The sequence below is a fragment of the Gopherus flavomarginatus genome, chromosome 1 (genome assembly GCF_025201925.1).
Source record: "Gopherus flavomarginatus isolate rGopFla2 chromosome 1, rGopFla2.mat.asm, whole genome shotgun sequence".
NCBI lineage: Eukaryota > Metazoa > Chordata > Testudines > Testudinidae > Gopherus > Gopherus flavomarginatus.
The window spans coordinates 33,143,935-33,166,705 of record NC_066617.1 but is presented as its reverse complement, the minus strand read 5'-3'; the positions used below and the strand labels follow the sequence as shown (position 1 = coordinate 33,166,705).

At 42.0% G+C, this 22,771-nt stretch overlaps 1 protein-coding gene across 3 annotated transcripts in view; it reads left to right on the top strand.

The window, feature by feature from the left end:
* Positions 1 to 22,771, top strand: part of CELSR1 (cadherin EGF LAG seven-pass G-type receptor 1) — a 288,234-nt gene that overhangs the window by 241,283 nt on the left and 24,180 nt on the right. For all 3 annotated transcript variants that reach the window (XM_050935974.1, XM_050935973.1, XM_050935972.1), the window contains exons 19-24: positions 3,215 to 3,398; positions 7,285 to 7,428; positions 9,080 to 9,269; positions 9,629 to 9,796; positions 12,486 to 12,612; positions 15,219 to 15,419. In XM_050935974.1, the coding sequence (XP_050791931.1) occupies positions 3,215 to 3,398; positions 7,285 to 7,428; positions 9,080 to 9,269; positions 9,629 to 9,796; positions 12,486 to 12,612; positions 15,219 to 15,419 (1,014 nt within the window). The remainder of the gene's footprint in view (positions 1 to 3,214; positions 3,399 to 7,284; positions 7,429 to 9,079; positions 9,270 to 9,628; positions 9,797 to 12,485; positions 12,613 to 15,218; positions 15,420 to 22,771) is intronic.

The following is a 22,771-nucleotide window of genomic DNA, read 5'->3' as shown; positions in this document are numbered from 1 at the left end:
TGCTAATATTGAGTAAAATAGCTTTGTTTATCACATTCTGCTGTTCAATGGAAAAACAGCCAGATATTACCAAACTTTCATTTCAATATAGTACATAAAATGCACAATGGTGAATTAATTCTGAAGATCGATTACCCTGTTGTCCTCACATTGAATTTAAAAATCCTTTTAGAGGAGTGTGAAAAATGAATAAATATACATCTATATCATACCTTGCCTATAATTTCCAGTGTAGGTATTCCCTTACAGGAAAGGCATACGCAATCAGAAACCTTTATTTATGCATTTCTATTACAAACAAAATTATAACTGGCCGGCTATTGGCTCTGGAGTTTTATATTTTGTTTTCATTAGAACTGAAGTAGCATTTTGACCAAAGCTCCCCTGAAGAATTCTTTAAAAACTTTTCTGACAATTTTGTGTTCTGTAGTATTACTCCTTTTCCTGGTTTTCTATCCACAGAAGAGCGCTGGTAAGCTGTTTGTGCTAGTGTTAATTTTGCAGACCAATATCTGATGATGGTGTATTAAGGTCTAAAAAAATCATATAAAAATAGAGGGTTCATTGCAGCTTAGGAACAAAGTGGTTTCCTCGCTGATGTAGAAAATTTCTCAGTATCTTAGGTTATTTATTCAGTTTACAAATAATAAAAAAGATTTTTGAAACAGTTGACTTTTTAAATTCCCCAGGTTTTAAGAGATTATTTTTTTCTTCCTTAGAGCACACACTTTGCCAACAAACTTGTAGCTTCAGGCACTGGATTTGGGTGAATTTACACACCCAAGCCTTGAGATGGAAATACATAAGAACTTAGTGGGTTTTGTTAAATAAAAGTGTGAACAAAAAGGAAGACAAATAATCTACGTTTGAAGTTTTGACTTCCATTTATTTAAAATATTTTCATGTACATAGCACTAAAATACCCACCATAATATTCAGTAGCTGCCTATGTATTTTTAGGGGAGATCAAGAATTAAAATAAGTATGTTTTGGAGATCTAATGCGTCTTTAACGAGGAGAACCCATATGGAGAAGATGATATGGTTTAGGCTGAGAGATGGTAAGGAAAGGCAGAAGAAGTTTGCTGGTCATTGTTGAGTGAAGACTGTAAAACGCAGCAGAGTAGGTAATGCAAATAGCAGTCATGAAAATTGGTGAGTTCTATTACAAGATGTAGCAAGTTGACACTCACAAGTGTGGCGCCTCCTGCTGGTCGTCCGGGAATTAGCTCTTTTCTAGCCCTCAGAGCACCTCCTGCTGGCCGGTATCGCTCTTGCCTCAGACCCCCATGTCCCTCCTGGACCCCAGTGCCCTTTACCTCAGGGTTCTGCCACAGCAGTACCCCCACACTCTGGGTCTCCCTTCCCAGGGGAACCCCCAGACCCTCTATACCCACCTTGCCTCAGTGGCTACTGCCAGTCATCACCTAGCCCCAGTTCTCTGCAGACTGCAGTCTGTAATGGCCGCTCATCACTGGCAAGAGGGTAGGACCAGCTGCCTCTGCCTATCCCCAGGCTACACCTCTTCAGCCCCAGTACCTCTTTAGGCCTTAAACAAGGCCTCAGCCTGGGGAGTTGCCAGGCTGGAGCTCCCCAGCACTGCTCTGCATCAAGTACCCTCTGTTCCCAGGCAGCTAGACCCTTCTCCCTTCAAGGCTGGAGAGAGACTGACCCAGTGCCTCCCTTAGGCCTTGGCTACACTGGTGCTTTACAGCACTGCAACTTTCTCACTCAGGGGTGTGAAAAAAACACATCCCTGAGCGCAGCAAGTTACAGTGCTGCAAAGCACCAGTGTAAACAGTGCCCCAGCGCTGGGAGCACAGCTCCTAGCGCTGCAAGCTAATCCCCACGGGGAGGTGGAGTACCTGCAGCGCTGGGAGAGCTCTCTCCCAGCGCTGGCGCTGCGACCACACTCACACTTCAAAGTGCTGCCATGGGAGCGCTCTCACAGCAGCGCTTTGGAGTTTTGAGTGTAGCCAAGCCCTTAGCCCTTCTTATACTGTACTGGCCCGCCTGAACCTGATTGGCTGCCTCCAGCCCGCTCATGACTGGCTCTCAACCCCAGCCCTCTCCAAGGGCTGGCGTTTAACCCTTTCAGGGCTGGAGCGGGGTGACTGCCCTGCTAGACAAGGCTGCTTCCATACTCTGCTACAGTGTGGTTTTAGCTAACCAGGTGATACATGGGTCCTTTGTAAAGATGTTGTCAGTTCTTTTTGTTATCTCAAACCAATGCTTAAGAGGCATCTTTCTCCTCTGCCAGCCAAATGAATGTTTTCAGGAGAATGGTTATAGGCATGTTAGTCTAGGCCATTGTGGAGCGTAATTTAATTCTTACCATAATTGTATCCAATTTTATCCTCATGTGTTATGTTTTTTGATACCATGCAATAGTGTTTTCTACATTTGCTCCAAGAGCTTTTTGTAAGAATTTCAATGTTCTTGTTTAATTGAGTCTTACACAGTATTATTTTGTTTACTGCTTTTCTATTGTGTCTCAGGTTTCCGTTGTAATATTTTGTTTAGTCTCCTAAATAAGAGCCAGAGCCTCTTTTTTTTCAACAGATTTTTATTTTAACACTACATAGAAATGGAAAAACTCCCAACATATAATTTCAATTTTCTGTCAGTATTATGAGTTTGTAATCACAAACTAAGATTAGTTCTTGCCACATATGTTCCCCAACAAGATGAAAAACAGGGACCGATTCATAGATTCCTTGATGATTCTGAACAAATATCAAATTCCGTGAGATAGGACACCATGTCTTCCTGTTGGAAAATTAGATTTTTAACGAGTCTTATTCATCTGACTTCCCCAGGCGTGTTTCCTAACCTTGTTAGCAAGCAGTCTCTGCCTGTCCTGTCTCCTCTCTGTGAGAGGCAAAGCCAGTATGTTTAAGTATTCTTTCTGAGTTGTCTTGTTTGGTTTCCTGCTTTAAAAAACCCCTTTCTTGTAATCTCTGATCATTACGCAGGTTGCTAATGAAAAGCTTGACAGGATTTCTTATAAGTAAAACAACCTGAGGGTAACTAAAAGGTGTGCATTTATTTGATAAAAATGGATGCCTTAAAGTGTTTCATTGTGTGTTCATCTGAGGCAGTAATGCAAATCGTTTACAATATTCCTCACTTGAATCCTAGCCCAGATAAACTCTCTCAGTTGCCTTGTATTGGGTATTCTAATCATTTAGGTATATATTTACTTTTGATCCTAGAACCTCATTAAAGTGGGTAGTGCTCTTCTGGACCCCAGCACCAAGGAGCACTGGGAGCAGATCCAGCGAACAGAGGGTGGCACATCCCACCTACTGAAACATTATGAGGAATATTTCAACAATGTGGCCCAGAACATGAAGAAAACATACCTGAAACCTTTTGTCATTATTGCCACAAATATGAGTGAGTAGCTATTGGAAACTGTCATTTTCTGTTAGATGAAATTTCCTGATACTTGAGAGCATCAGGTATTGTTCATCCACTGGACCAGCAATGTGTTCTACAGAGAACAGCCAAGGGTGCCAAGGCTGTATAAGAGAAAAGGTCCAGGATGCTGGGTCTGAAGGGAAAAGCCCCCAACGTTTTTCTCCAAACATGTTTAACTCATCGCTTGACAATGCTACATGGGCATAGAAAGGGATCCCTGCTCTGTGACTTGGAATCCTGAGCCAAAACGCAAGCCATGTGTTTCTAAAACTGTAAATTGCCAGAACATATATGAGCATTTTAAGGGTTTACAGAGCTATGATGAGTGTTCAGTTCCAGAGTCAGAAGATATTTATTTTCATGACATCTTGATGGGTCTTGAGACTGTTCCAATATTCAGAATATTATAGTGACACTGAGTTAATATTCTTTCATAAATATGCAACCATACATTAATATACCCATGTTAAGCTCTAGAATTTCTAGAATTCCTCTGAAAACACGATTTTCAGTAGAGAACTTCTACAACCAAGATATTAGCCCAGATGAAGTTATCGATGGTGATGTAGCATGGTCAAAAGGACTGAACAGAAGACTGGGATCTAGAACCTCTTGATTTCCAATCCCGACTCTGACCCTGATTTTGACTTGCAGTGTGACCTTGTAGACTAACAGACGTTTTGGAGCATGAGCTTTCGTGGGTGAATACCCACTTCCTCAGATGCATGTACATGCATGTACATGCATCTGAGGAAGTGGGTATTCACCCACGAAAGCTCATGCTCCAAACATGCATCTGAGGAAGTGGGTATTCACCCACGAAAGCTCATGCTCCAAAACGTCTGTTAGTCTATAAGGTGCCACAGGATTCTTTGCTGCTTTTACAGATCCAGACTAACACGGCTACCCTCTGATAGTGTGACCTTGTTTGTCAGTTTCTTTTGACTGCAAAACGGAGATGATAATCTTGCCAATCTGCCTCGCAGAGGTTATGTGATAAGTAATGAGTTGATATTTGTACAGAGCTTTGAAAATATAAAGTGCTAGATAAATTCTAAGTATTATTATTATTATTATTGTTAAAATAAGCAGGAAAATCCAATCTTACACGGCAGAAAACCTTATCAGCAAAATTTCAAATAAAGGAAGAGGGAAACTCACAAAGAAATATCCCTGACCCAGCCTGTATTCCATTCCATGTACCAACAGGGTTCTTATTCTGTGTGGATGGTTGGAGCCTAGAAGTAAGAGCTGGTCTGGAATTTTCCATTAAAATGTTTTTTCAATGGAAAATGCTATTTCCACAAAATTGAAATTTTCCATGAGAATTTTGATTTTGCCAAAACGGTTTGATTTGTCATTGGGAAAATTGACACAATGAAAACATTTTGTTTTGAGTCAGTTCAGCATTGATTTTTTTCACTCTTATCTGCCATGATGCCTTATAGGCAGGGCCAGCTCTTCCATTTTTGCTGCCTCAAGCAGCAAAAAAAAAGAAAAAAAAGCCGCTCTGACTGCCGAAGCAAAAAAAAACCGCCTGGACTGTGCTGCCCCAAGAATGGACGGAATGCTGCCCCTTAGCATGTGCTGCCCAAAGGCATGTGCTTCCTCCGTTGGTGCCTGGAGCCAGCCCTGCTTATAGGTGTTGTAGTTCAGGAGTCTCATACCCCCATTTTCCCCTATGGGTCAGGCTCCCTGGCTAGACTACATCTCCCATGGGAAACCATGTTCAACCCTGTGGTTGATCTGACACAGTGCATCATGAGAGCGTATGACCACAGTGTATTATCATATGAAATGCAGTCCGACTGGGATACCTGCCCGTAGAGGTGAATGGAGGCATAAGATGCTCAGACTACTAATCTGATGACACACTGTGACAACTCATGGCACAACAGATTAAAGTTGAATCGGTCAAGACCACTTGTTAAAACAAGACATGTTGATTGTTGAAATGTTTGGTGTTTCCAAAGCAAATTTTTCTGAACTTTGTCTTCCTCAAAATATTTCCACTTTTCATCCCAGTTTGGCATGACAACTCGTTTCAAAATGTCTGAATTTCCTGCTGGATGAAAAATCTGATTTTTCACCAGCTCTGCCTGAAGTCAGAAGGATGTAGCTTCTAAAGGGCAAGGCAATTCTGTACTGACTAGTTTCTTTTTTTTTCTCTCTCGAGCAATTTTTCCAGGTGAGCGCTGCATTAGTAGGGTTGACTAACAACTCTTCTGGGAATTCTTTAGGGACTAGGGAAAGCATGGGAATTGGCAGTGCTTAACTTGCACATTTCCTCACACAGAAACTTGCAGTGAGCCCGGTACAGTGTTACCCTCCACAGCTCCAGTTTCTCAATTTTAATTTGTATTAAAATGCCTGAATTGGCAGTTTGTAAGATTTTTAAAAATTGCAAGTTACAAGCCAAACAACTATAAAAACTTTTAGCAGTTGCTGAACAGGGTCTGGAGATGAGTCCTAGAATAGCTAGAAATGCAGCGGTTGGGGAGTGCTGAGAAGTATTCTCATCCCTAACCTCTCCAAGGAACAAGAGACTGAGGCTAGGAATCTAACCCACTTCTTTTGCATGTCAAACACTAAAACTAAACCACGGGGTCAGACTTTTAGTATGTGAGTAGCAGTAGAAGTATTATAACTTAGTTTTTGAAAGGTGTCTTTTGAAACTTCTAGCTCATACTTGTCCCTGTCAAGTTGGGATAAGATTGCAGCACCCTGTAGAGCTATGTTCTTCTGTTGCTGACCACCACACAATATTTCACACACACACAAAATAAGTAACTTCCACCAGGCTATGTTACCTCCTGTCCAATGATTTTAAACCATCTTACAAACAGTACTCCTATGAACTTGGGAAGTATTATTATCCCCAACTTACATATAGAAAGAGTGAGGCAATGATTTTCCCAAGGCCATACAGGAAATGTATGATGAAGCTAGGAATAGAATCCATATTTCCTGACTATTAGTCCTGTGCATTCCTCCTTTTTGTCCCTCCTACCATCTCTCTTACCAGCCTTCTTCTCCTCTAGCATATGTAAAAGTCTACATTTTATACTCTTACAGAAGATCACATAAAGTGCAGTTGACTCTGAAAATTGACACTGCCAGTTCATATTTGTCTCTCAATGAGCACTAGAGAAATTTGCTTTTTGCTAGCAAAAATACATTTTCTACCTGCTAGCTTTTCATGCTTAACCTGGGATATTAGCAAGACTAGGTGGGTGAGGCTTTAACAGAGTTACAGCATTGCATATAACCTGCGATATAAAAGTGAAGCTGGGTCTTTCCAGTTTGTTCATAATCAGCAGCAGTAAAGATTCTGCAGCACAAATTCTAACCTCAGGTACACATGTGCAACTCAATTAAGGGCAATGATAAATATGTCTGAGTATGGCTCTGCCATTGATCTTGCACAGAAATTGCATCCAGCTCATTTTCTTTGTTGTGTTGTTTCCGCAGTACAAACAGGAGAAAAAAATAGTAAAAACTCATTTTTGAAATAGCAGATCTGGCTATTTGAACACATACAAGAAGTAGGGCTGTTGAGTTGGAATTTGCCATTCAGGACAGAGTAGCACTTCACTAATATGAAATATGTTTTGTATGTGAAATTTGTAACCGTTACATATGCACTGCATATACCATTTTTATTCTCTCAATATGAAATAATGCTGGAACATACGATGAGATTGTTGAAAATAATTATTGAGATTACATTTGGCATTTTTTTTGGTTCAAATTTCTTAATGCCATGGATTTTCTAAACTGTGGGTAAAATTTCATTTTTTGGATAATACCATATTTGATTGAATGAAGTTAATATTATGAGGAACTTAATTTTTTTTCACAGTTATTGCTGTTGACATCTTTGACAAGTCTAATTTTACCGGCGCTCAAGTACCACGGTTTGACAGGATTAAAGAAGATTATCTTAAAGATTTGGAGTCATCTGTTTTGTTCCCTGATACTTTGTTCAGACCTTCAGATAGAAAAGGTAAAACACCGCTCCAGACGTTTTGGAAACTTTCAGTAGTAATTTTCCAATCAACTTTTAGAGATCAGTTATGCCTCTTTTGAGGCAGAATTGTCCTGGGGCGGAGGTGGGGTAATTGTATACATTAAGTGAACCTTATGTAGAGGTATAATGACTCTGTGGACCTGCAAGACTTAATGTCTTCAGGGCACTAAGAGGAGCAAGCTGGGCTGGGAAACATGCTATACCTGTTTATCAGTCCCCTCACGCTGCTCTGTCACTGTGCAGAGAAATGGTCCTGTCATTTATTCTACACAGGAATGGCCTTTAGCACTATTGCCAGCACTCATGGCCTCCCCACACCCATAGGCTCCCCAGCACATCCATCCAAATTATAGCTGGCCCTAGTACAGTCATATCTTGTCAGCCTGCCCGCGTTGGGGAAATTCTTACAGATTGACATATGTTCTAGGGCTGGACGATTCTCTGAAAACTGCACAGCTCAGATTTTTGTAGTATTTCCACCTGACAGTTCGATGATCTGCCATTTTTGGTACCTATTCTGAAAGGGAAGATACTGCAAATCATTGTATCAGGAACCCTTCGAACATCATTGTTAATGAAAACTTGTATTCAGAGATGAGCTGTTCATTCCAGACAGGGAAGTTGTTTCTTATTCACCCCAAAATAGTAGGAACATGGCCCTGTTTCTTTAGGAACTCAATAAAATGCACAGTATGTAAGTGAAAACTGTGGACATTAGATGCACCTGGTCTCCTGTGAAGGCATGAGTGAGAATTTCGGCAGATGAGCAGAGCATGTGAAAGACAGATTTACAGACAACATGGTATGAAAGATGGAAAGGCCAGAATTGAGGATGGTGCCAAGTTAACAGACAACAAAGGCAAATAGAAGGTCTGACTGAAACAGGCAGGTTAAGGATATGTTTGAAAGTACCTCTTACAAAGATGCAGAGTTCTGCCTTTGAGACATTTGAAGAAAGTTGAGATAAAACCACAAGACAAGGTCAGCACAGACAGAGAGAGTAGCCCAATGGAATCATTAAAAGTGTCAAACATTATGTATGGCTGAGTATCCTCAATATAAAAATAGATCAGTATAAAATAAATAATATATAAGGTAATACATTTGTAATGAAGATTTTTCTTATAAGTAATAAATGTACAGTATCTGTCTCTTTTCTGTAAGGGGAAAGCAAATGGTATTAAGAGAGACTGCCAAAATGCCAATTTAAAGTAAAAACTCTGTGGCCCATTACTGTTGCACTTCAGAAGGGCACACAATGTACTGTAAATCTTGCATGGTGCATGCAGGATAAGAAGGATAATATACATGGGTTTTAATATTTCTCCTTAAATTGCACATCCTATTTAAATGTATGTGCCTGTTTTAGCCCCAGAACTGCTCATTTTCTAACTAGATAGAAAGATGGTTCTGTTGTTACTTGATTTTCAATTGTATGATTATAGTGTGCAATACAGTCGTATAAAGTATCCTGAAACATGGTCTCAAAAATGTGCTCAGTGCTGAGCATCTTAAGTTACCTGGGCGCAAATGTTAACATAGGTAACGAACTGTAAACATCCGTTTAAATGGTAGCCCAAACTTATGGGGAAAGAGTTAGACTTGAATGTTTGTGTTGATTTTGTAGTGGCACCTACAATGAAGCCGTCAAGCCAAAAAATATCGTCTAAGCCAGATAACGGTGAGAATGCACTTACAAAGAGAAAGAAGCGAAACCCAGATGAGTCTAACCAGTATGCTGTTGCTATGGTGATTATATACCGATCTCTAGGACAACTTTTACCTGAGCACTACGATCCTGACAGAAGAAGCTTAAGGTAAACTTTATACACATCTGTGAACAACTCATAGAATCCCTCTGACTTGCTTTGAATGCTAGATGGTCAGTGGTGCTATTATGTTACAATTATACTTCTCAGTTATCAGCTGTAATCCATTTGTTACTGTAAAAGTAATTGTCTGGAGATCTATTCTTCTCTTGTTCCAGATATTTGAGACTGTAGTGTAAGAGCAACCAGATCAGCAATGCTAGGTCTGAGAAATGTAAACACCTTGGGTTCTGATTGTGCAGCCATGACAGCTCCTTGATTGTGACACTCATATGCAGTAGCTGCAAAATTGGGCTGTTGCATTTTAATGTTGAAAATCTTTTTGCAACTTTGCTTTATTTCCACAGGTTACCTAATCGACCCATCATTAACACGCCCATTGTGAGCACCACCATTCATAGTGATGGGGAACCTGTACCAAACCTGCTGGAAAAGCCCATTATACTTGAATATGCCATGCTGGAAACAGAGGAGAGAACTAAGCCAGTCTGTGTGTTCTGGAACCACTCAATCATGTATGTTTGGTGACTTCTTTAATATTTTGGAAGGGAGCCATGCCATGCCATTGCAGTGCAGGTTTCAGAAGTTCAGGTGGAGAAGGAGGCACTGTAGAAGAAGAAGATGAGCCCTTTTTTTCTTAGTTTGTTCATGTAGGCATTCTGGGAATAATGACATGAAGTCACTTTCCACTAGGCATTATCAATATAAAAGTAATTGGAATGTCTCCTGAGAACAAAAGGATGATCCGCTAAAAATGTGGCTTTCTAACAAACTCTCACTGCAGGATGCGTAACTTTCTGCAATATCTTATCACAATGAAATATTAGCCTCAGTAAAGCCCGTGATTTTACAAACTCCGAGTGAGCTTTTCCCCTCTTGTGTGAAAGCCCCGGGTTGGGAGCTCTGGGAAGGAAATCTCAGTGAGGATTTGCTTGCTGGGTTCCTTGCCTATTGTTCCATCCTCCCCCTTGCAGTTGAAGGGGCGCAAAGTAGAGGAGACTCCCTGTGCTTTCGCATACTCTCTGGGGCATGACCAAGCCCAATATGGCTAGATATGAGTACAATTATAGCAGCTAGCTGTTCTTCATACAAGAACAAGTGGAAATGTGGTTCTCAAACAGGGTTGATGAGATTACAAATTTTAAACTGAATGACATACGCCACAATCTAACCTCAAAATATAATTTTGAAATAAAAAGTGGATCACAAGGACAATTGTGCTAGTTACTAGTAACTTATCTTTCCTCCAGTAGACCATTGCTTATTTGTATTTTGTTTGTTTTTGTGAAAAATGAAAGGGATGTGTGAATGGGTGGGAAGGGAAGTATCTATTATGGAACCTTTGACCCCTTCTCAGTCCATCTTTCAGCCCATCATGATCAGGCAGCAGTTTCTGTATGTGACTTTCATGGAAGGAAGTAGCGAAGAATAAGAAGAAATATTCTCAGTCTAGTCTAGTCTTTCATATTTGGTAAAGAGACCAGTTGAAAACTCAAATATTCCTTAAAGATACAGAGAATGCTGTGAACGATATTGTGTTGTGTAAGCATTTTGGGATTCTACAACATTATAAAAATATAAAGAGCAGTCCTGTTTGAAATATTTTTAAGGGTGTGGGAAAAAGGAATGAACATTTTGTGTTGAGTTAAGTTCCCATTCAGCATTTAATAAATCTGAGGTATTAAAATCAATATATAAATATAAAAAATGAAAGTCCCAAATCATGAGATTACAAATATACTAATAGGATTATAATAGTCTCTTTTTCAGGAAAAACATATTGAATGTGCATTTTTCAGAAAGAGATCAAAGGGGCAATGAAAATCTAAAACAGCAGTAATTAAGTTTAGAGAAGCAATTTCTCGACACCTTAAACAATTGCTTCTGTGAATAGCTCGTAAAAGAGAATGACAATTCCTATGTTCTTAAAGTTTTTCAGTAATAGTACTAGTTAAAATAATTCAATAGTTTTAAATAGTTTGATATTTTACCTCTTTTGTTGCTGACTACTTCATTGGTACTGCAGTCTGTTTTGTGGCTTATTCTTCACAGTTGCCGTTAAAAAACAACTTTGTTCATTGGCTTTATAATTTCTTGTAACTAAAGAATTTTAAGTAAGCTAACTATGTTTCAAGAGGCTAGTTATCTTAAAAACACAGATAAAATATTATATTGCCAAATGGAAAAAACAGTTAAAATATCTAACTAGAAGCCTTTGAAATGAACACAGTAATATTTATTGTTCATAATTTTTACAGAATAGAGTAGGTTTCAGGACAAATTCATCCTTGAAGTCAGAGGAGTTACACCTGGTGGAATGAGGAAGCCTTGTTGGGTTATCTGATCCTCTCTGGTGCTGGTGCAGGATATCCCTCGATATAAAATATTGTTCTCTGTAATGTGTTTTGTCATATTGTCTCCAATCTGATTTTAAAAGAACACAGTTTAAAATCTCACACTTCTGTTTGAAAATACTTGTAACAATCATAGGTGAAACAATACCTAAGATGACTGAGAAATTAAAGGTGAAAATATATTTCTCGTTACTTTCAGTTTGTTTACTTTGTACAAGTGACATCATTTTGTTTTGCCACAAAAACTGGGCAGTGGGACTTGGGGATGCACATTATATCTGAAACCATTTCTGACTCAGCTTTTGAAACTGACTAGATTTCAGAGTGTTAGTGTCCCAATAAATTAATGCACTGAAAGCTGCCAATGTTCATCTTTGTCTAGGATGCTGTCCCCAGTAGTCTGAAACTGAGAGCTGCATTAGTGATTAATATCATTGATGGGGTGAGGTGTGAAAGGAGGAAGTGGTCGTGTAGGGATGCTCTAAACCAGGGGTTGGCAACCTTTCAGAAGTGATGGACCGAGTTTTCATTTATTCACTCTAATTTAAGGTTCCATGTGCCAGTAATACATTTTAACATTTTTAGAAGGTCTGTTTCTATACGTCTATAATATATAACTAAACTATTGTTGTATGTAAAGTAAATAAGGTTTTAAAAATGTTTAAGAAGCTTCATTTAAAATTAAATTAAAATGCAGAGCCCCCCAGACCGGTGGTCAGGACCCAGGCAATGTGAGTGCCACTGAAAATCAGTTTGTGTGCCGTCTTAGGCACACGTGCCATAGGTTGCCTACCTCTGCTCTAGAACAATAAAAGTTTATCATTTTACTTGTGCTTTCTTCATTCAACAGAGTTGGTGGGACTGGAGGCTGGTCCTCCAAAGGTTGTGAACTTTTTTCCAGAAACCAGAGCCATGTTTCTTGCCAGTGCAATCACATGACCAGCTTTGCAGTGCTAATGGACATTTCAAAACGAGAGGTGAGTGGCCACACTTGTGCAGCTGCCAGGCTAAGATGTTTTTAAGGGGCCTCAGGTGTGATTTAAGAGCTTTCCCCCAACTGGTTAATTCCTTCTTTGCTCTCCTGCAAACAAAGCCAACAGCATGTCAGATATGCATTCTTGTGATGCCTGCCAGTGCTGCTGCAGTGAGGCGTACATCCATATTCTCATTGAGTTTATTACATGGTCATAAAAATGTTGTTCTGGACTAAAAATTAATGCAGAAGACCACAAATTAGAATGTTGTGGGATGGGGGCTGTGGGTGCAAGTTCCTTGTCAGTTCAGAAAAGGTTGCTTTGGGTCTTGTTATACCATGGTCTGATAGACTAAAGAGCCTGATATCAAATATTTGTTCCCCATGTAGATACGTATAGACGTGATCAAGTCACCCCTTAATCTTCACTTTGTTAAACCAAGTAGATTGAGCTCCTTGAGTGTCTCACTATAAGACATGTTTTTCTTTGCTTTAATCAGTCTCATAAGTGTGCCCTTGTTGCCAAGAAGGCTAGCGGCATTTTGGACTGTATAAGTAGGGGCATTGCCAGTAGATCGAGGGACGTGATCATTCCCCTTCATTCTACATTGGTGAGGCCTCATCTGGAGTACTTTGTCCAGTTTTGGGCCCCACACTACAAAAAGGATGTGGAAAAATTGGAAAGAGTCCAGCGGAGGACAACAAAAATGATTAGGGGGCTGGAGCACATGACTTATGAAGAGAGGCTGAGGGAACTGGGATTGTTTAGTCTGCAGAAGAGAAGAATAAGGGGGGATTTGATAGCTGCTTTCAACTACCTGAAAGGGGTTTCTAAAGAGGATGGATCTAGACTGTTCTCAGTGATGGCAGATGACAGAACAAGGAGTAATGGTCTCAAGTTGCAGTGAGGGAGGTTTAGGTTGGATATTAGGAAAAACTTCTTCACTAGGAGGGTGGTGAAGCAGTGGAATAAGTTACCTAGGGAGGTGGTGGAATCTCCTTCCTTAGAAGTTTTTGAGGTCAGGCTTGACAAAGCCCTGGCTGGGATGATTTAGTTGGGAATTGGTCCTGCTTTGAGCAGGGGGTTGGACTAGATGATCTCCTGAGGTCCCTTCCAACCCTGATGTTCTATGATTCTATGATAAGGATGAAGACTTCTTCCCAAACCACAGGTGGCTGCGCTTTATAGATATGTGAGTAGTCCTTATGTAGAAATGTACACGTGCTCCCCTCATCCGGAAATACATAAATGGGAACAAACAAATGCATGAACTTAACAGGTCCACTGAAACTTGAGTGTCTGTAACTCTCCCCACACAATCTGTGGAGCAGATAGGGGTCCAGGGCAGGCAGACAACAGGGCCCAGAAAGGCAATGGAGGTCTTGTGATTATTTGGATCCTTGCTCTCAACCCTGTGTACCCACTGTGTATTGCCCTATATCCACACCCCACCCCATCATGCCTCCCCCTCCCCAAGCCATAGCAGCAGAGCAAGACTGGGAGTCCACTGTCACTCGTGATGACGTCCTTCTGCATTCTGTGAGTGTGCAGAGGGGAGCCGCAGAGCATGTAATGGAGAGTTACTGCCGCTCAAGGCCCAACCTACTCTGTAAAGAGTGTGTGCCGTCTAATGCCTGACTACTCCTGGTCAGTCTGGGGGCCATGTTGATCTTTAGAGCAGGAAAAAATGGCTAAAGGGAGGGAGGGAGCATCTTGTTAGCCTTTTCCCCCTCTCCATAGGGACCCATATTTTTCAGTGCAGATTTGTGAGCCCTCTGCCCAGCACAAAAGATCATCTCGGTTAAAGTTAGTTCAAACCCTTGCAATCTTTCTGGCTGAAATGCCATCTATGGAATGTAATGTCCTGGTTCCAATTGCTTGCTTTGTTTGTTTGCTGGCAATACTCAGGGCGGAAGCTAAGCAAGGTTAGGACATAAAGACAGCCTTGTTTTGCTTTCCTCCACAGAGAGTCAAATGTGACAAACTAACCACTAATGCAGAGCTCATGAAAATTCTCAGTTCCCACCTGAGAAGTTAAAGTGTCATAAAAGTAGAGACTCATGTTTATCTTTCTAAATATGATTGTACTGTAGTTATTTATAGTTAAGCATAAGTTTTACTTAAATCCAGAAGCCAGATTCACATCAGTATTCTCCACAGCGCACAAAACAACACTTGTCAATTGAAAAACTACAGTATAGATCTTGTGAAAATGCCAATTTTAAGAGTTAGTTTTTAATTTACTATCTTGAGGGGTTCTTGCTTGGCACAAAGTCATTTCCTGTTAACACTGATTTTCTTCAGGAAGGTGTAAATCAGGACAAAAGTAAAACTGGTTCGGTAGTTTGAAATTCACTGAATGGTGGTTTTGTATTTTTAATCCCCAGAGTGAGTTAATTTTACCTGACTTTTAAAAGGGCTTATGATACATTTTCTTCATGCTCAGGAGGTTGAGTCCCCGCTGTCCCCACTTCCATCTGTTCTGTAGTAAATCTGCTGGCTGGATATTAGCTAAAGGTTAGATTTTTTTTCCTAAGGAATCACATCAGACAAAAAACATAATTAGAAGGAAACCTTCACAGAGATGTTTTTAATCTGTCACTCCACAGAATGGCGAGGTCCTTCCTCTGAAGATAGTAACTTACACAACTGTATCCATCTCACTGGTGGCTTTGCTGATGACCTTCATACTGCTAGTTCTGATCCGAACACTGCGTTCAAACCTGCACAGCATTCACAAAAACCTGGTGGCTGCCCTTTTCTTCTCGGAATTGGTCTTTCTTATTGGAATCAACCAGACAGAAAACCCGGTAAGAGACAGTTCAGTGCTTTTGGGATACCAGCTGCCATTCAATTACTGAAGCTTTGTGTAAAGCTGTAAATAGAGTGTTCACACCGCAAGTTTTGATCATTTGTTATCTATTTCACTTTTTCTTTTTCCTTTTTTGAGGGGGCTGGAGGCAGCACTAAGATTTCATTAGTATGAAGTTTACACCTTTTTATACACCACTCATTGGGAAGAATAGTAGTCCCATTAGATAGACCATCCCAATGTATGTTTTTCCCCCAGGTAACAAATGAAAACTGCCTCCCCCCAAAGGGCAAATATGACATTAGAATTGAACCCTGAACATACTGATTTCCTACTTCTGTTGTGCCTGATAATGTTCTGCCTCACTTTATCGCTTCAGTAGTGTGCAGAACAGACTCCTTTACAAGCCCACACAGAAGCTCGTAGTGCAGAAGGGCATGTCACCAAGCACCTGTGCTATGCAGGAGCAGTGTCCATATCCTACGCTGACACCGGTCATGCTGGAGAAGCCAATTGCCTGGCCCAGGGAGCTTTCTACCTCGTGGCACCACAGGGAAACCAATTGCCTAGCACTGTTTTCTCCATTCACAGTGGTTTCTGGCTTTGGCACAGCATGAATATTTTTATAGCTTAGTACAGGCTTCTCCTGCAGTGGCCAGTGTGCATGAGGAGACACAACCTGGATTGAAACTGTGAATGGAGGAAATACAATATACATGACTTTTTCATGTTTTATAATCAATGCCTCATTTGTAGCCATTTTTATGTAGCCATTATTATTATATATTAATGGCATCCAAAGAGTACTGGGTTCAGCGCAGAAAGGCAGAAGGCAAGGTTCCTGGACCAGAGAACTAGTAGTCTGCATAAACAGCCAACATACAGATGGAGTGTGGAGTTGCAGTGAAAAGAATATAAAATCATACAAACAAGCTTTTACAATTAAGACCATTAGAAATGTTCCGCAAATATTATTTGAAAGTTCTGTTGGAAACATATCTTTTTAAACAGCCTTTACTCTAAATCCCAGATAAGTAACTTGAGAGAGAAGCTAGTTATAAACACAAATGAAGCAGATTGCATTGATTTTTCATTGTCCAAGGGAAGAGAAGTGGAAAAGACATGTAGATTTTAAGATTAGAAGGGTCCATTGTGATCATCTAGCCTGGCCTCTTGCATAATACATGCCAATGAGCTTAATCCAGTACCATCTGCATCAAGCCCATAACTTCTGTTGGGACCATAGCATATATTTTAGAAAGATACATGGTCTTGATTTAAAGACTTCAGGTGGTAGAGTCTCTATCATGTCTCTAAGTAAGTGATTACAATGTACTCTCGCCATTAAAAATTTGCTCCTAGTACAAATTTGTCTAGTTTCAGCCTCCAGCAATTGCATCCTATTATGCATTTTCTGCTAAATTAAAACGATATCTACTGTCAGAAATCTCTTCCCCCTTTAGATGCTTCCAGATCATGATCAAGGCACTTCTTACCCTTCTTTTGGATAAACAAAATAGATTGAGCTTCTTGAGTTTCTCGCTATATGAGGCATGTTTTCTCAGACCTCAAATAATTCTTGTAGCTCTTTACTGAATCCTTTACAGTTTTTCAACATCCCTTTTTAAAGTGTGGATGCCAGAGCTGGACACGCTATTCTAACAGTGATATCACTAATATCATATACAGAGGTAATATGACTTCCCTCCTCCTACTTCATATTTCCTGGCTTCTACATCCAAGAATTGTGTTAGCCTTCTTATTACAGCATCACACTGGGAATTCATGTTCAGTTGGTTATCTTCCATTACTGCCAAGTCCTTTCCAGTGTCACTGCATTCCTGTCTCCCATTACAAGTTGACCTACAGTCTTTATTCTTAGAAGTGTGACCTTGCATTTGGCTGTATTATAATGCATGTTGCTTAGATAAGCCCCTTACCCAAGTGATCCAGATCAGTCTGTATAACTGATCTTTCTCTATTATTATTTACCACTCCACCAATTTTTGTGTCATCTACAAATTTTATTAGCAATGTTTTTATATTTTCTTCTAGATCATTGATACAGATATTGAACAGCAGTGGGCCAAAAACAGATCCCTGAAGGACCCCACTAGAAACCCTCCTCATTTACAATTAGTTTTTGTAAACTAAGTGCCAAGTTAATTGATATAAAAAGAGTAGACTAGCTCATTTTTAGCAGCTTACTTCAGAAGCATTGTTAATACCATCAGTATTACTTCTTGGTATTTTCATACTGCAATGTCCATTTTGTCATGGACATGACCATCCTTTTCATTTTCCTCTCCGTGATTCAGTTACTGTAATTTACTGTAACAGCCTTAACCTTAAGCCATCTTAAAAAGTCTTTTTAAGTTAGAGAATACATTTTATATCATGGAAGGCCACTCCTTGCAACCTTCCCAGTCAATTTAAGAAGCAGGGAGAACTGTAAGCTATGTGTGTTTGAGGCAATTATTCATCTGTCTGTGTGGAATGAGAGTTGTCTAACGAGTCATGCACTGATGAACATAAAAAGAAAAAGAATGTTGGAGCACAAATAATACTAAGGGGCTGGCACTGGGCCTGGCTTTTATGGGTTTCTGTAAACGAACAATCACTTTTGAGGGAGAGCTTTTTAATCCCCCGTGGACTATTGATAGACAGACAATGATTTATTTTCTCTGTTCCTTACCTGAAAAAGGTAGAGTTTCAGTGCTGCAGCCTGCACAGATATGTGCCAATGAAAGCATAAAGAACCACACCTCTGTTAATATAGCTAAAGCTTTTTCTTTTGAGGGCTAAACTTTCAGCAGTCCTTGGTGTATTAAATTTGCTGGAATTTGATATGAGGGGTCAAAGAGAGAGTCAAAAGTGTTACCATGACCCTGTCACTATTCAACATGAACAGTTAGACATGCTTCAGGGTTCTCAGTACAGAGACATCGGCCTACTGAGACCCATGGCAAACAAGTTAGAAAGGTCATGCCAGGATCCGAAAATGTATTGATTGTGATGTACAGAATAGAAAGAATCCAAAACAAAGAATAAAGATTTTGAAATTAAAATTGAGTGGTTATGCAAACCAATCTTAATCAAAACTTTTCAGAGGATATCGGGTAGAGTCCCTTGTATTATTAAACTCTCTTTCTTAGTAGGGAAAAAGGTGTTAGTTCTGTTGTTGGATTTTTAACTCAGCTCTGGGTTCTTATGATTATTTCCCTTTGGCCAAACAGACAGAAAAAAGGGGGAGGAGAGAGAGGACAGTAAAAGTGGGGGGAAAAACAGCTTTCTGTAAATTCACAGGATCAAGGCGGCTGGTCGGTCATTGATGCATGCTCTGGGTTAGCAGCTCATTCGTGATGGATGTTGCTCTGGGGCTTATTTGCCTAACATCATCTGGCTAGTCTTGGAAGATCTCTCACTTTCATGAGTCCTTCTTTGTTTGAACAGAGCTAAATCTCACATGTATCAATCTGTGGTCATTGCTGGTGAAGGTCAGGCATCTTCACTGCCTTGTTGAGGATCTGGATGCCTCCGAAGGTCGTTGAGGTTCACCAACAATGGGCAGAGTCTCAGGAGTGAGGCAGCGGCCTATTAGCCAGTCCCAAGGGAATCCCCCAAACGTCCATATTTTTGTTCTTTGAAGTCTTTTTTTAAGGAGTCAGAAAAGGGTGTGATGGGTGGAATAGATCATCTCCTCATTATCTACCCCACCGTTTAGCCTAATTACCAATATCTCAGTTTCAAACTATGACCCTTAGTATAGTCATTGGGTCAGAGCAGTAGCCCTTTTTAGTTTATACTTAATAGCCTGTCAACATTCATTATGAATTATAGAATATCAAGGTTGGAAGGGACCTCAGGAGGTCATCTAGTCCAGCCTCCTGCTCAAAGCAGGACCAATCCCCAACTAAATCATCCCAGCGAGGGCTTCATCAAGCCTGACCTTAAAAACCTCTAAGGAAGGAGATTCCACCACCTCCCTAGGTAACCCATTCCAGTGCTTCACCACCCTCCTAATGAAAAAGTTTTTCCTAATATCCAACCTAGACTTCCCCAATGAGTTGTTATTCATTCTATAAACTTTCACCCACCTTCCAAAAATTGAACTTGCAATCGGGGTAGGCATGCATAGACCCCAATTGTTACACCATTGGAAAATTAACTATAATATCCAAGGTCCTTTGGGTGAAATTCACCTTAGGCCTAAGTGGTTTTTTAGTGGTGCGTTAATCTAATGCAAGCTCTTGCATGGGGTATTTTTTCCTTCTTCTACTTATTAAGCTTATGTACCTTTAACTGAGAAGACCGTGCCTCAGAGAGAGGTAAGACTTATTTTTACAAGTGCATAGATCGCACTGGGATCTGGGATGAAGACTGTGGCCAGTAACTGCATTCCTCAGGCATAATGGAACTTTTTACCACATGGGTAAAGCTCATTACTGTGGGGGCAGAGCTTTCTCAGGGTCCAGTCCAAGGCCTGGTCTACACTTACTTCATGTCCTTGCGGCGCTGAATTGACGGCCACAGCTCCCCCATCGACTTTGCTTCCGCCTCTCACACTGCTGGAGTTCAGCAGTCGATGGGCGAGCAATCCGGGATCGATTCATCACATCTACACTACATGCGGTAAATCAATCCCCAATAGATAGATCTCTACCCGCTGATTCGGCGGGTAGTGTAGATATACGCCAAGACTGAGGGATGATCTCCCACAGGAACTCAGAACCATCACAAACCTCATCACCTTCCACTCCTGTGCAAGGCACACGTCTTCAACCTAGACTGCTCTAGTATAAACGCACAACAGTATGCACATTAAAAAAACCCAGAACCATAACAAAGCCCTACCAAAACAAAACGGTCCACTGCACACACAATCCTCCTCCTGGGGAGAGGGTGTGAGAGAGAATAAACTTCACATGGTAGATGTTAGCCACATCACTTAGGGCACCATTAGAAGGTTCTTAGGCCCTATGGTGATTAGGGAAGTATATGTAGCACCTATGTAGATGTCTTGGGAGCTTTTAGTTGTAGATTGGCATAAGAGTAGGGATCCGTCAGCCCCATAAAGCCCTAACGTGCCATCTGTGGTTACGTTCATGTGGCAGCTAAGCCTGTTTTGTTGAATCCATCTGACTCTGCCACTGTGTATGTATTATATAGTCAGGGGGATGATCTGTATGATCCCTCTGAGTGTGAAATGGAGCCAAAAGTCAAAGGTTGCAATCAGCAACCTTGCTAAGAAACTTTTTTCCTCTTGGTTTCCATCTTGGTTTTATGAATCTTAAACTATTAAAAGTAGTGGACACTCCATGCCTTGCATCTGCAAAAAATGCTGTTCATTTTTGAGTGATTGCTCATGTGTATTCCACAGTAGATGTGCATGCTCGCCACGTGCACCGATGCCTGAAGTTTTTCCCTTAGCAATACCCATAGGGGAGCATCCCTAGCGACCCTTGGAGTGGTGCCACCATGGTGCACTCCCCCCTCCTCAGTTCCTTCTTGCCATTAGTGAAGATGCTTCAGAACTGCTCTGCTCCAGTTCTGCTGTAGCTTTCCCTCTTGGACTCTGTTAGTTCATAGTTAGTAGTGCCTGTAGTTTTAAAAAGAAAAATAAAAGTAGTTTTAGTTAGAATTAGTTAAGTGCGCCCGGTCAGCGCATGCCCCGGGCTTTAAGTCATGTAACACTTGCAAATGGTCTATGCCCATGAGTGATCTGCACACGGACTGTTTATGCTGTCTGGGGGAAACCAACCTCAGCAATCAGTGCAAGATTAGCAGACCCTTCAAACCTCGGACCAAGAAAGAGCAGGACATTCAGCTCTGAGCCATTTTGATGGAGTTGGCCCTAACCCCGACACCGCTGCGCTGCTCCAAGTCAGCACCAAGCACCGCAACATTGGTGCGCGGCGACCCAACGGTGCCATCCACCAGTCGGCACTGCTCCCCATCCACGGGACACTCAAAAAAGGCGAAAAACAAGTCTTCTTCCCCAAAGCACCTGAGCAAGACTGAGAGAGAGAGTAGACCCGCATTGGGCAGCTCTCAGTCCCTATCGGCCTCGCGGCCTCTGCCTCAAGTTAAGCGGAGTAGCCCAGCCCACTCCGAGCTGGCCTCCCTGAATGCCAGTGGCCACATTCAGGTGCCCTTCACACCAGAGGCCCTGCAGGCAGCTCGAAACATTATGTCTTTGCCGGTACTGGTAGCACCGCCGTCGTTGGCTTCCCGGTCCAGAGGCAAGCCACCGCTAGGACCCCCACAGTTGCTGCCTGGACGGTACCGCATATGGTTGAGGGAAGGTTCCCAACGCCATTCCCCACTCAGTGACCGGCCCGTGCACAATCTGCACTGGTCCCCGTCATCCCCCACCAGGTTGTCTGTCTGGGTACCAGTGGCAGGAGTTCCAGGCACCATTTCGCCTTGAGGGAACATAGACCTTGTGAGGAGAGCATGCCCCGTGGAGACCAGCACAGACAGCACCGGAGGTCGTTGTCTCCAAGAAGTTACTGTAGCCCCTTGCGGTACGGGCATTGATGCCGTTCCTGTTCTTTGTCTTGCTCGAGGTCCCCGCCACGGCACCGCTCCTGCAGCCCCAGGCATCGTTTGCCGGCACTCCCCCTCCTCCATGCCGGGATCACGATCGCACGGTTGGCATGACTCCTGATGCCACCACTCATCACAGTCCCTGGCCAGGACCAAGTTCAAACCCCAGCAGGCTCCCAGTCAGGCCACCCACTCTAGATATGAGCCCCCTTATAAAAAGTCAAGGGACTATAAAAAGCGCCCGCAAAGGCAATCCCAGCCTGCGCCCCAGCCTGGGCCCTCTAAGGGTAAGCAGGTGGGAAAGTTTTGACGGGACGCGTAGGGGCGACTTACCAGTTCATACCAGGGATCCACCTACAATAAAATGTCCCTTCTCCAACTGTTTGTGTGCTTTTCTCCTGGAGTGGTCATGGCTGACCTCAGATCAATGGGTCCTTGTAGCGAGGCGGTGTGGCTCCCCTCCCCCTCAGGGAGGGTCGAGCCCCGTCAGTCATCCCCGGGGGCGGGGCCGCTGAGCGGAAGTCCCGCCCCCAGAGGGTCAGGCGGCGACCCAGAAGAATAAAAGCTGGGCCCCAGCCTTCAGTTGCAGGTCTGCAGCCAGCAGGAGCAGACGTATCCGCCGACGCCCATAACTGGGAGACTGCCCAAGCCAGAGGCCGAGACCAGGAGCTGCCAGAGCTGCCTCGTTCCTACTATGACGAGGAGCCGCCGGGGCACTCTCGAGGCCGCTACGACAAGGAGCTGCCAGAACTCCCTCGCCCCTACTACGACGAGGAGCCGCCGGAGCATTCCCGAGGCCGC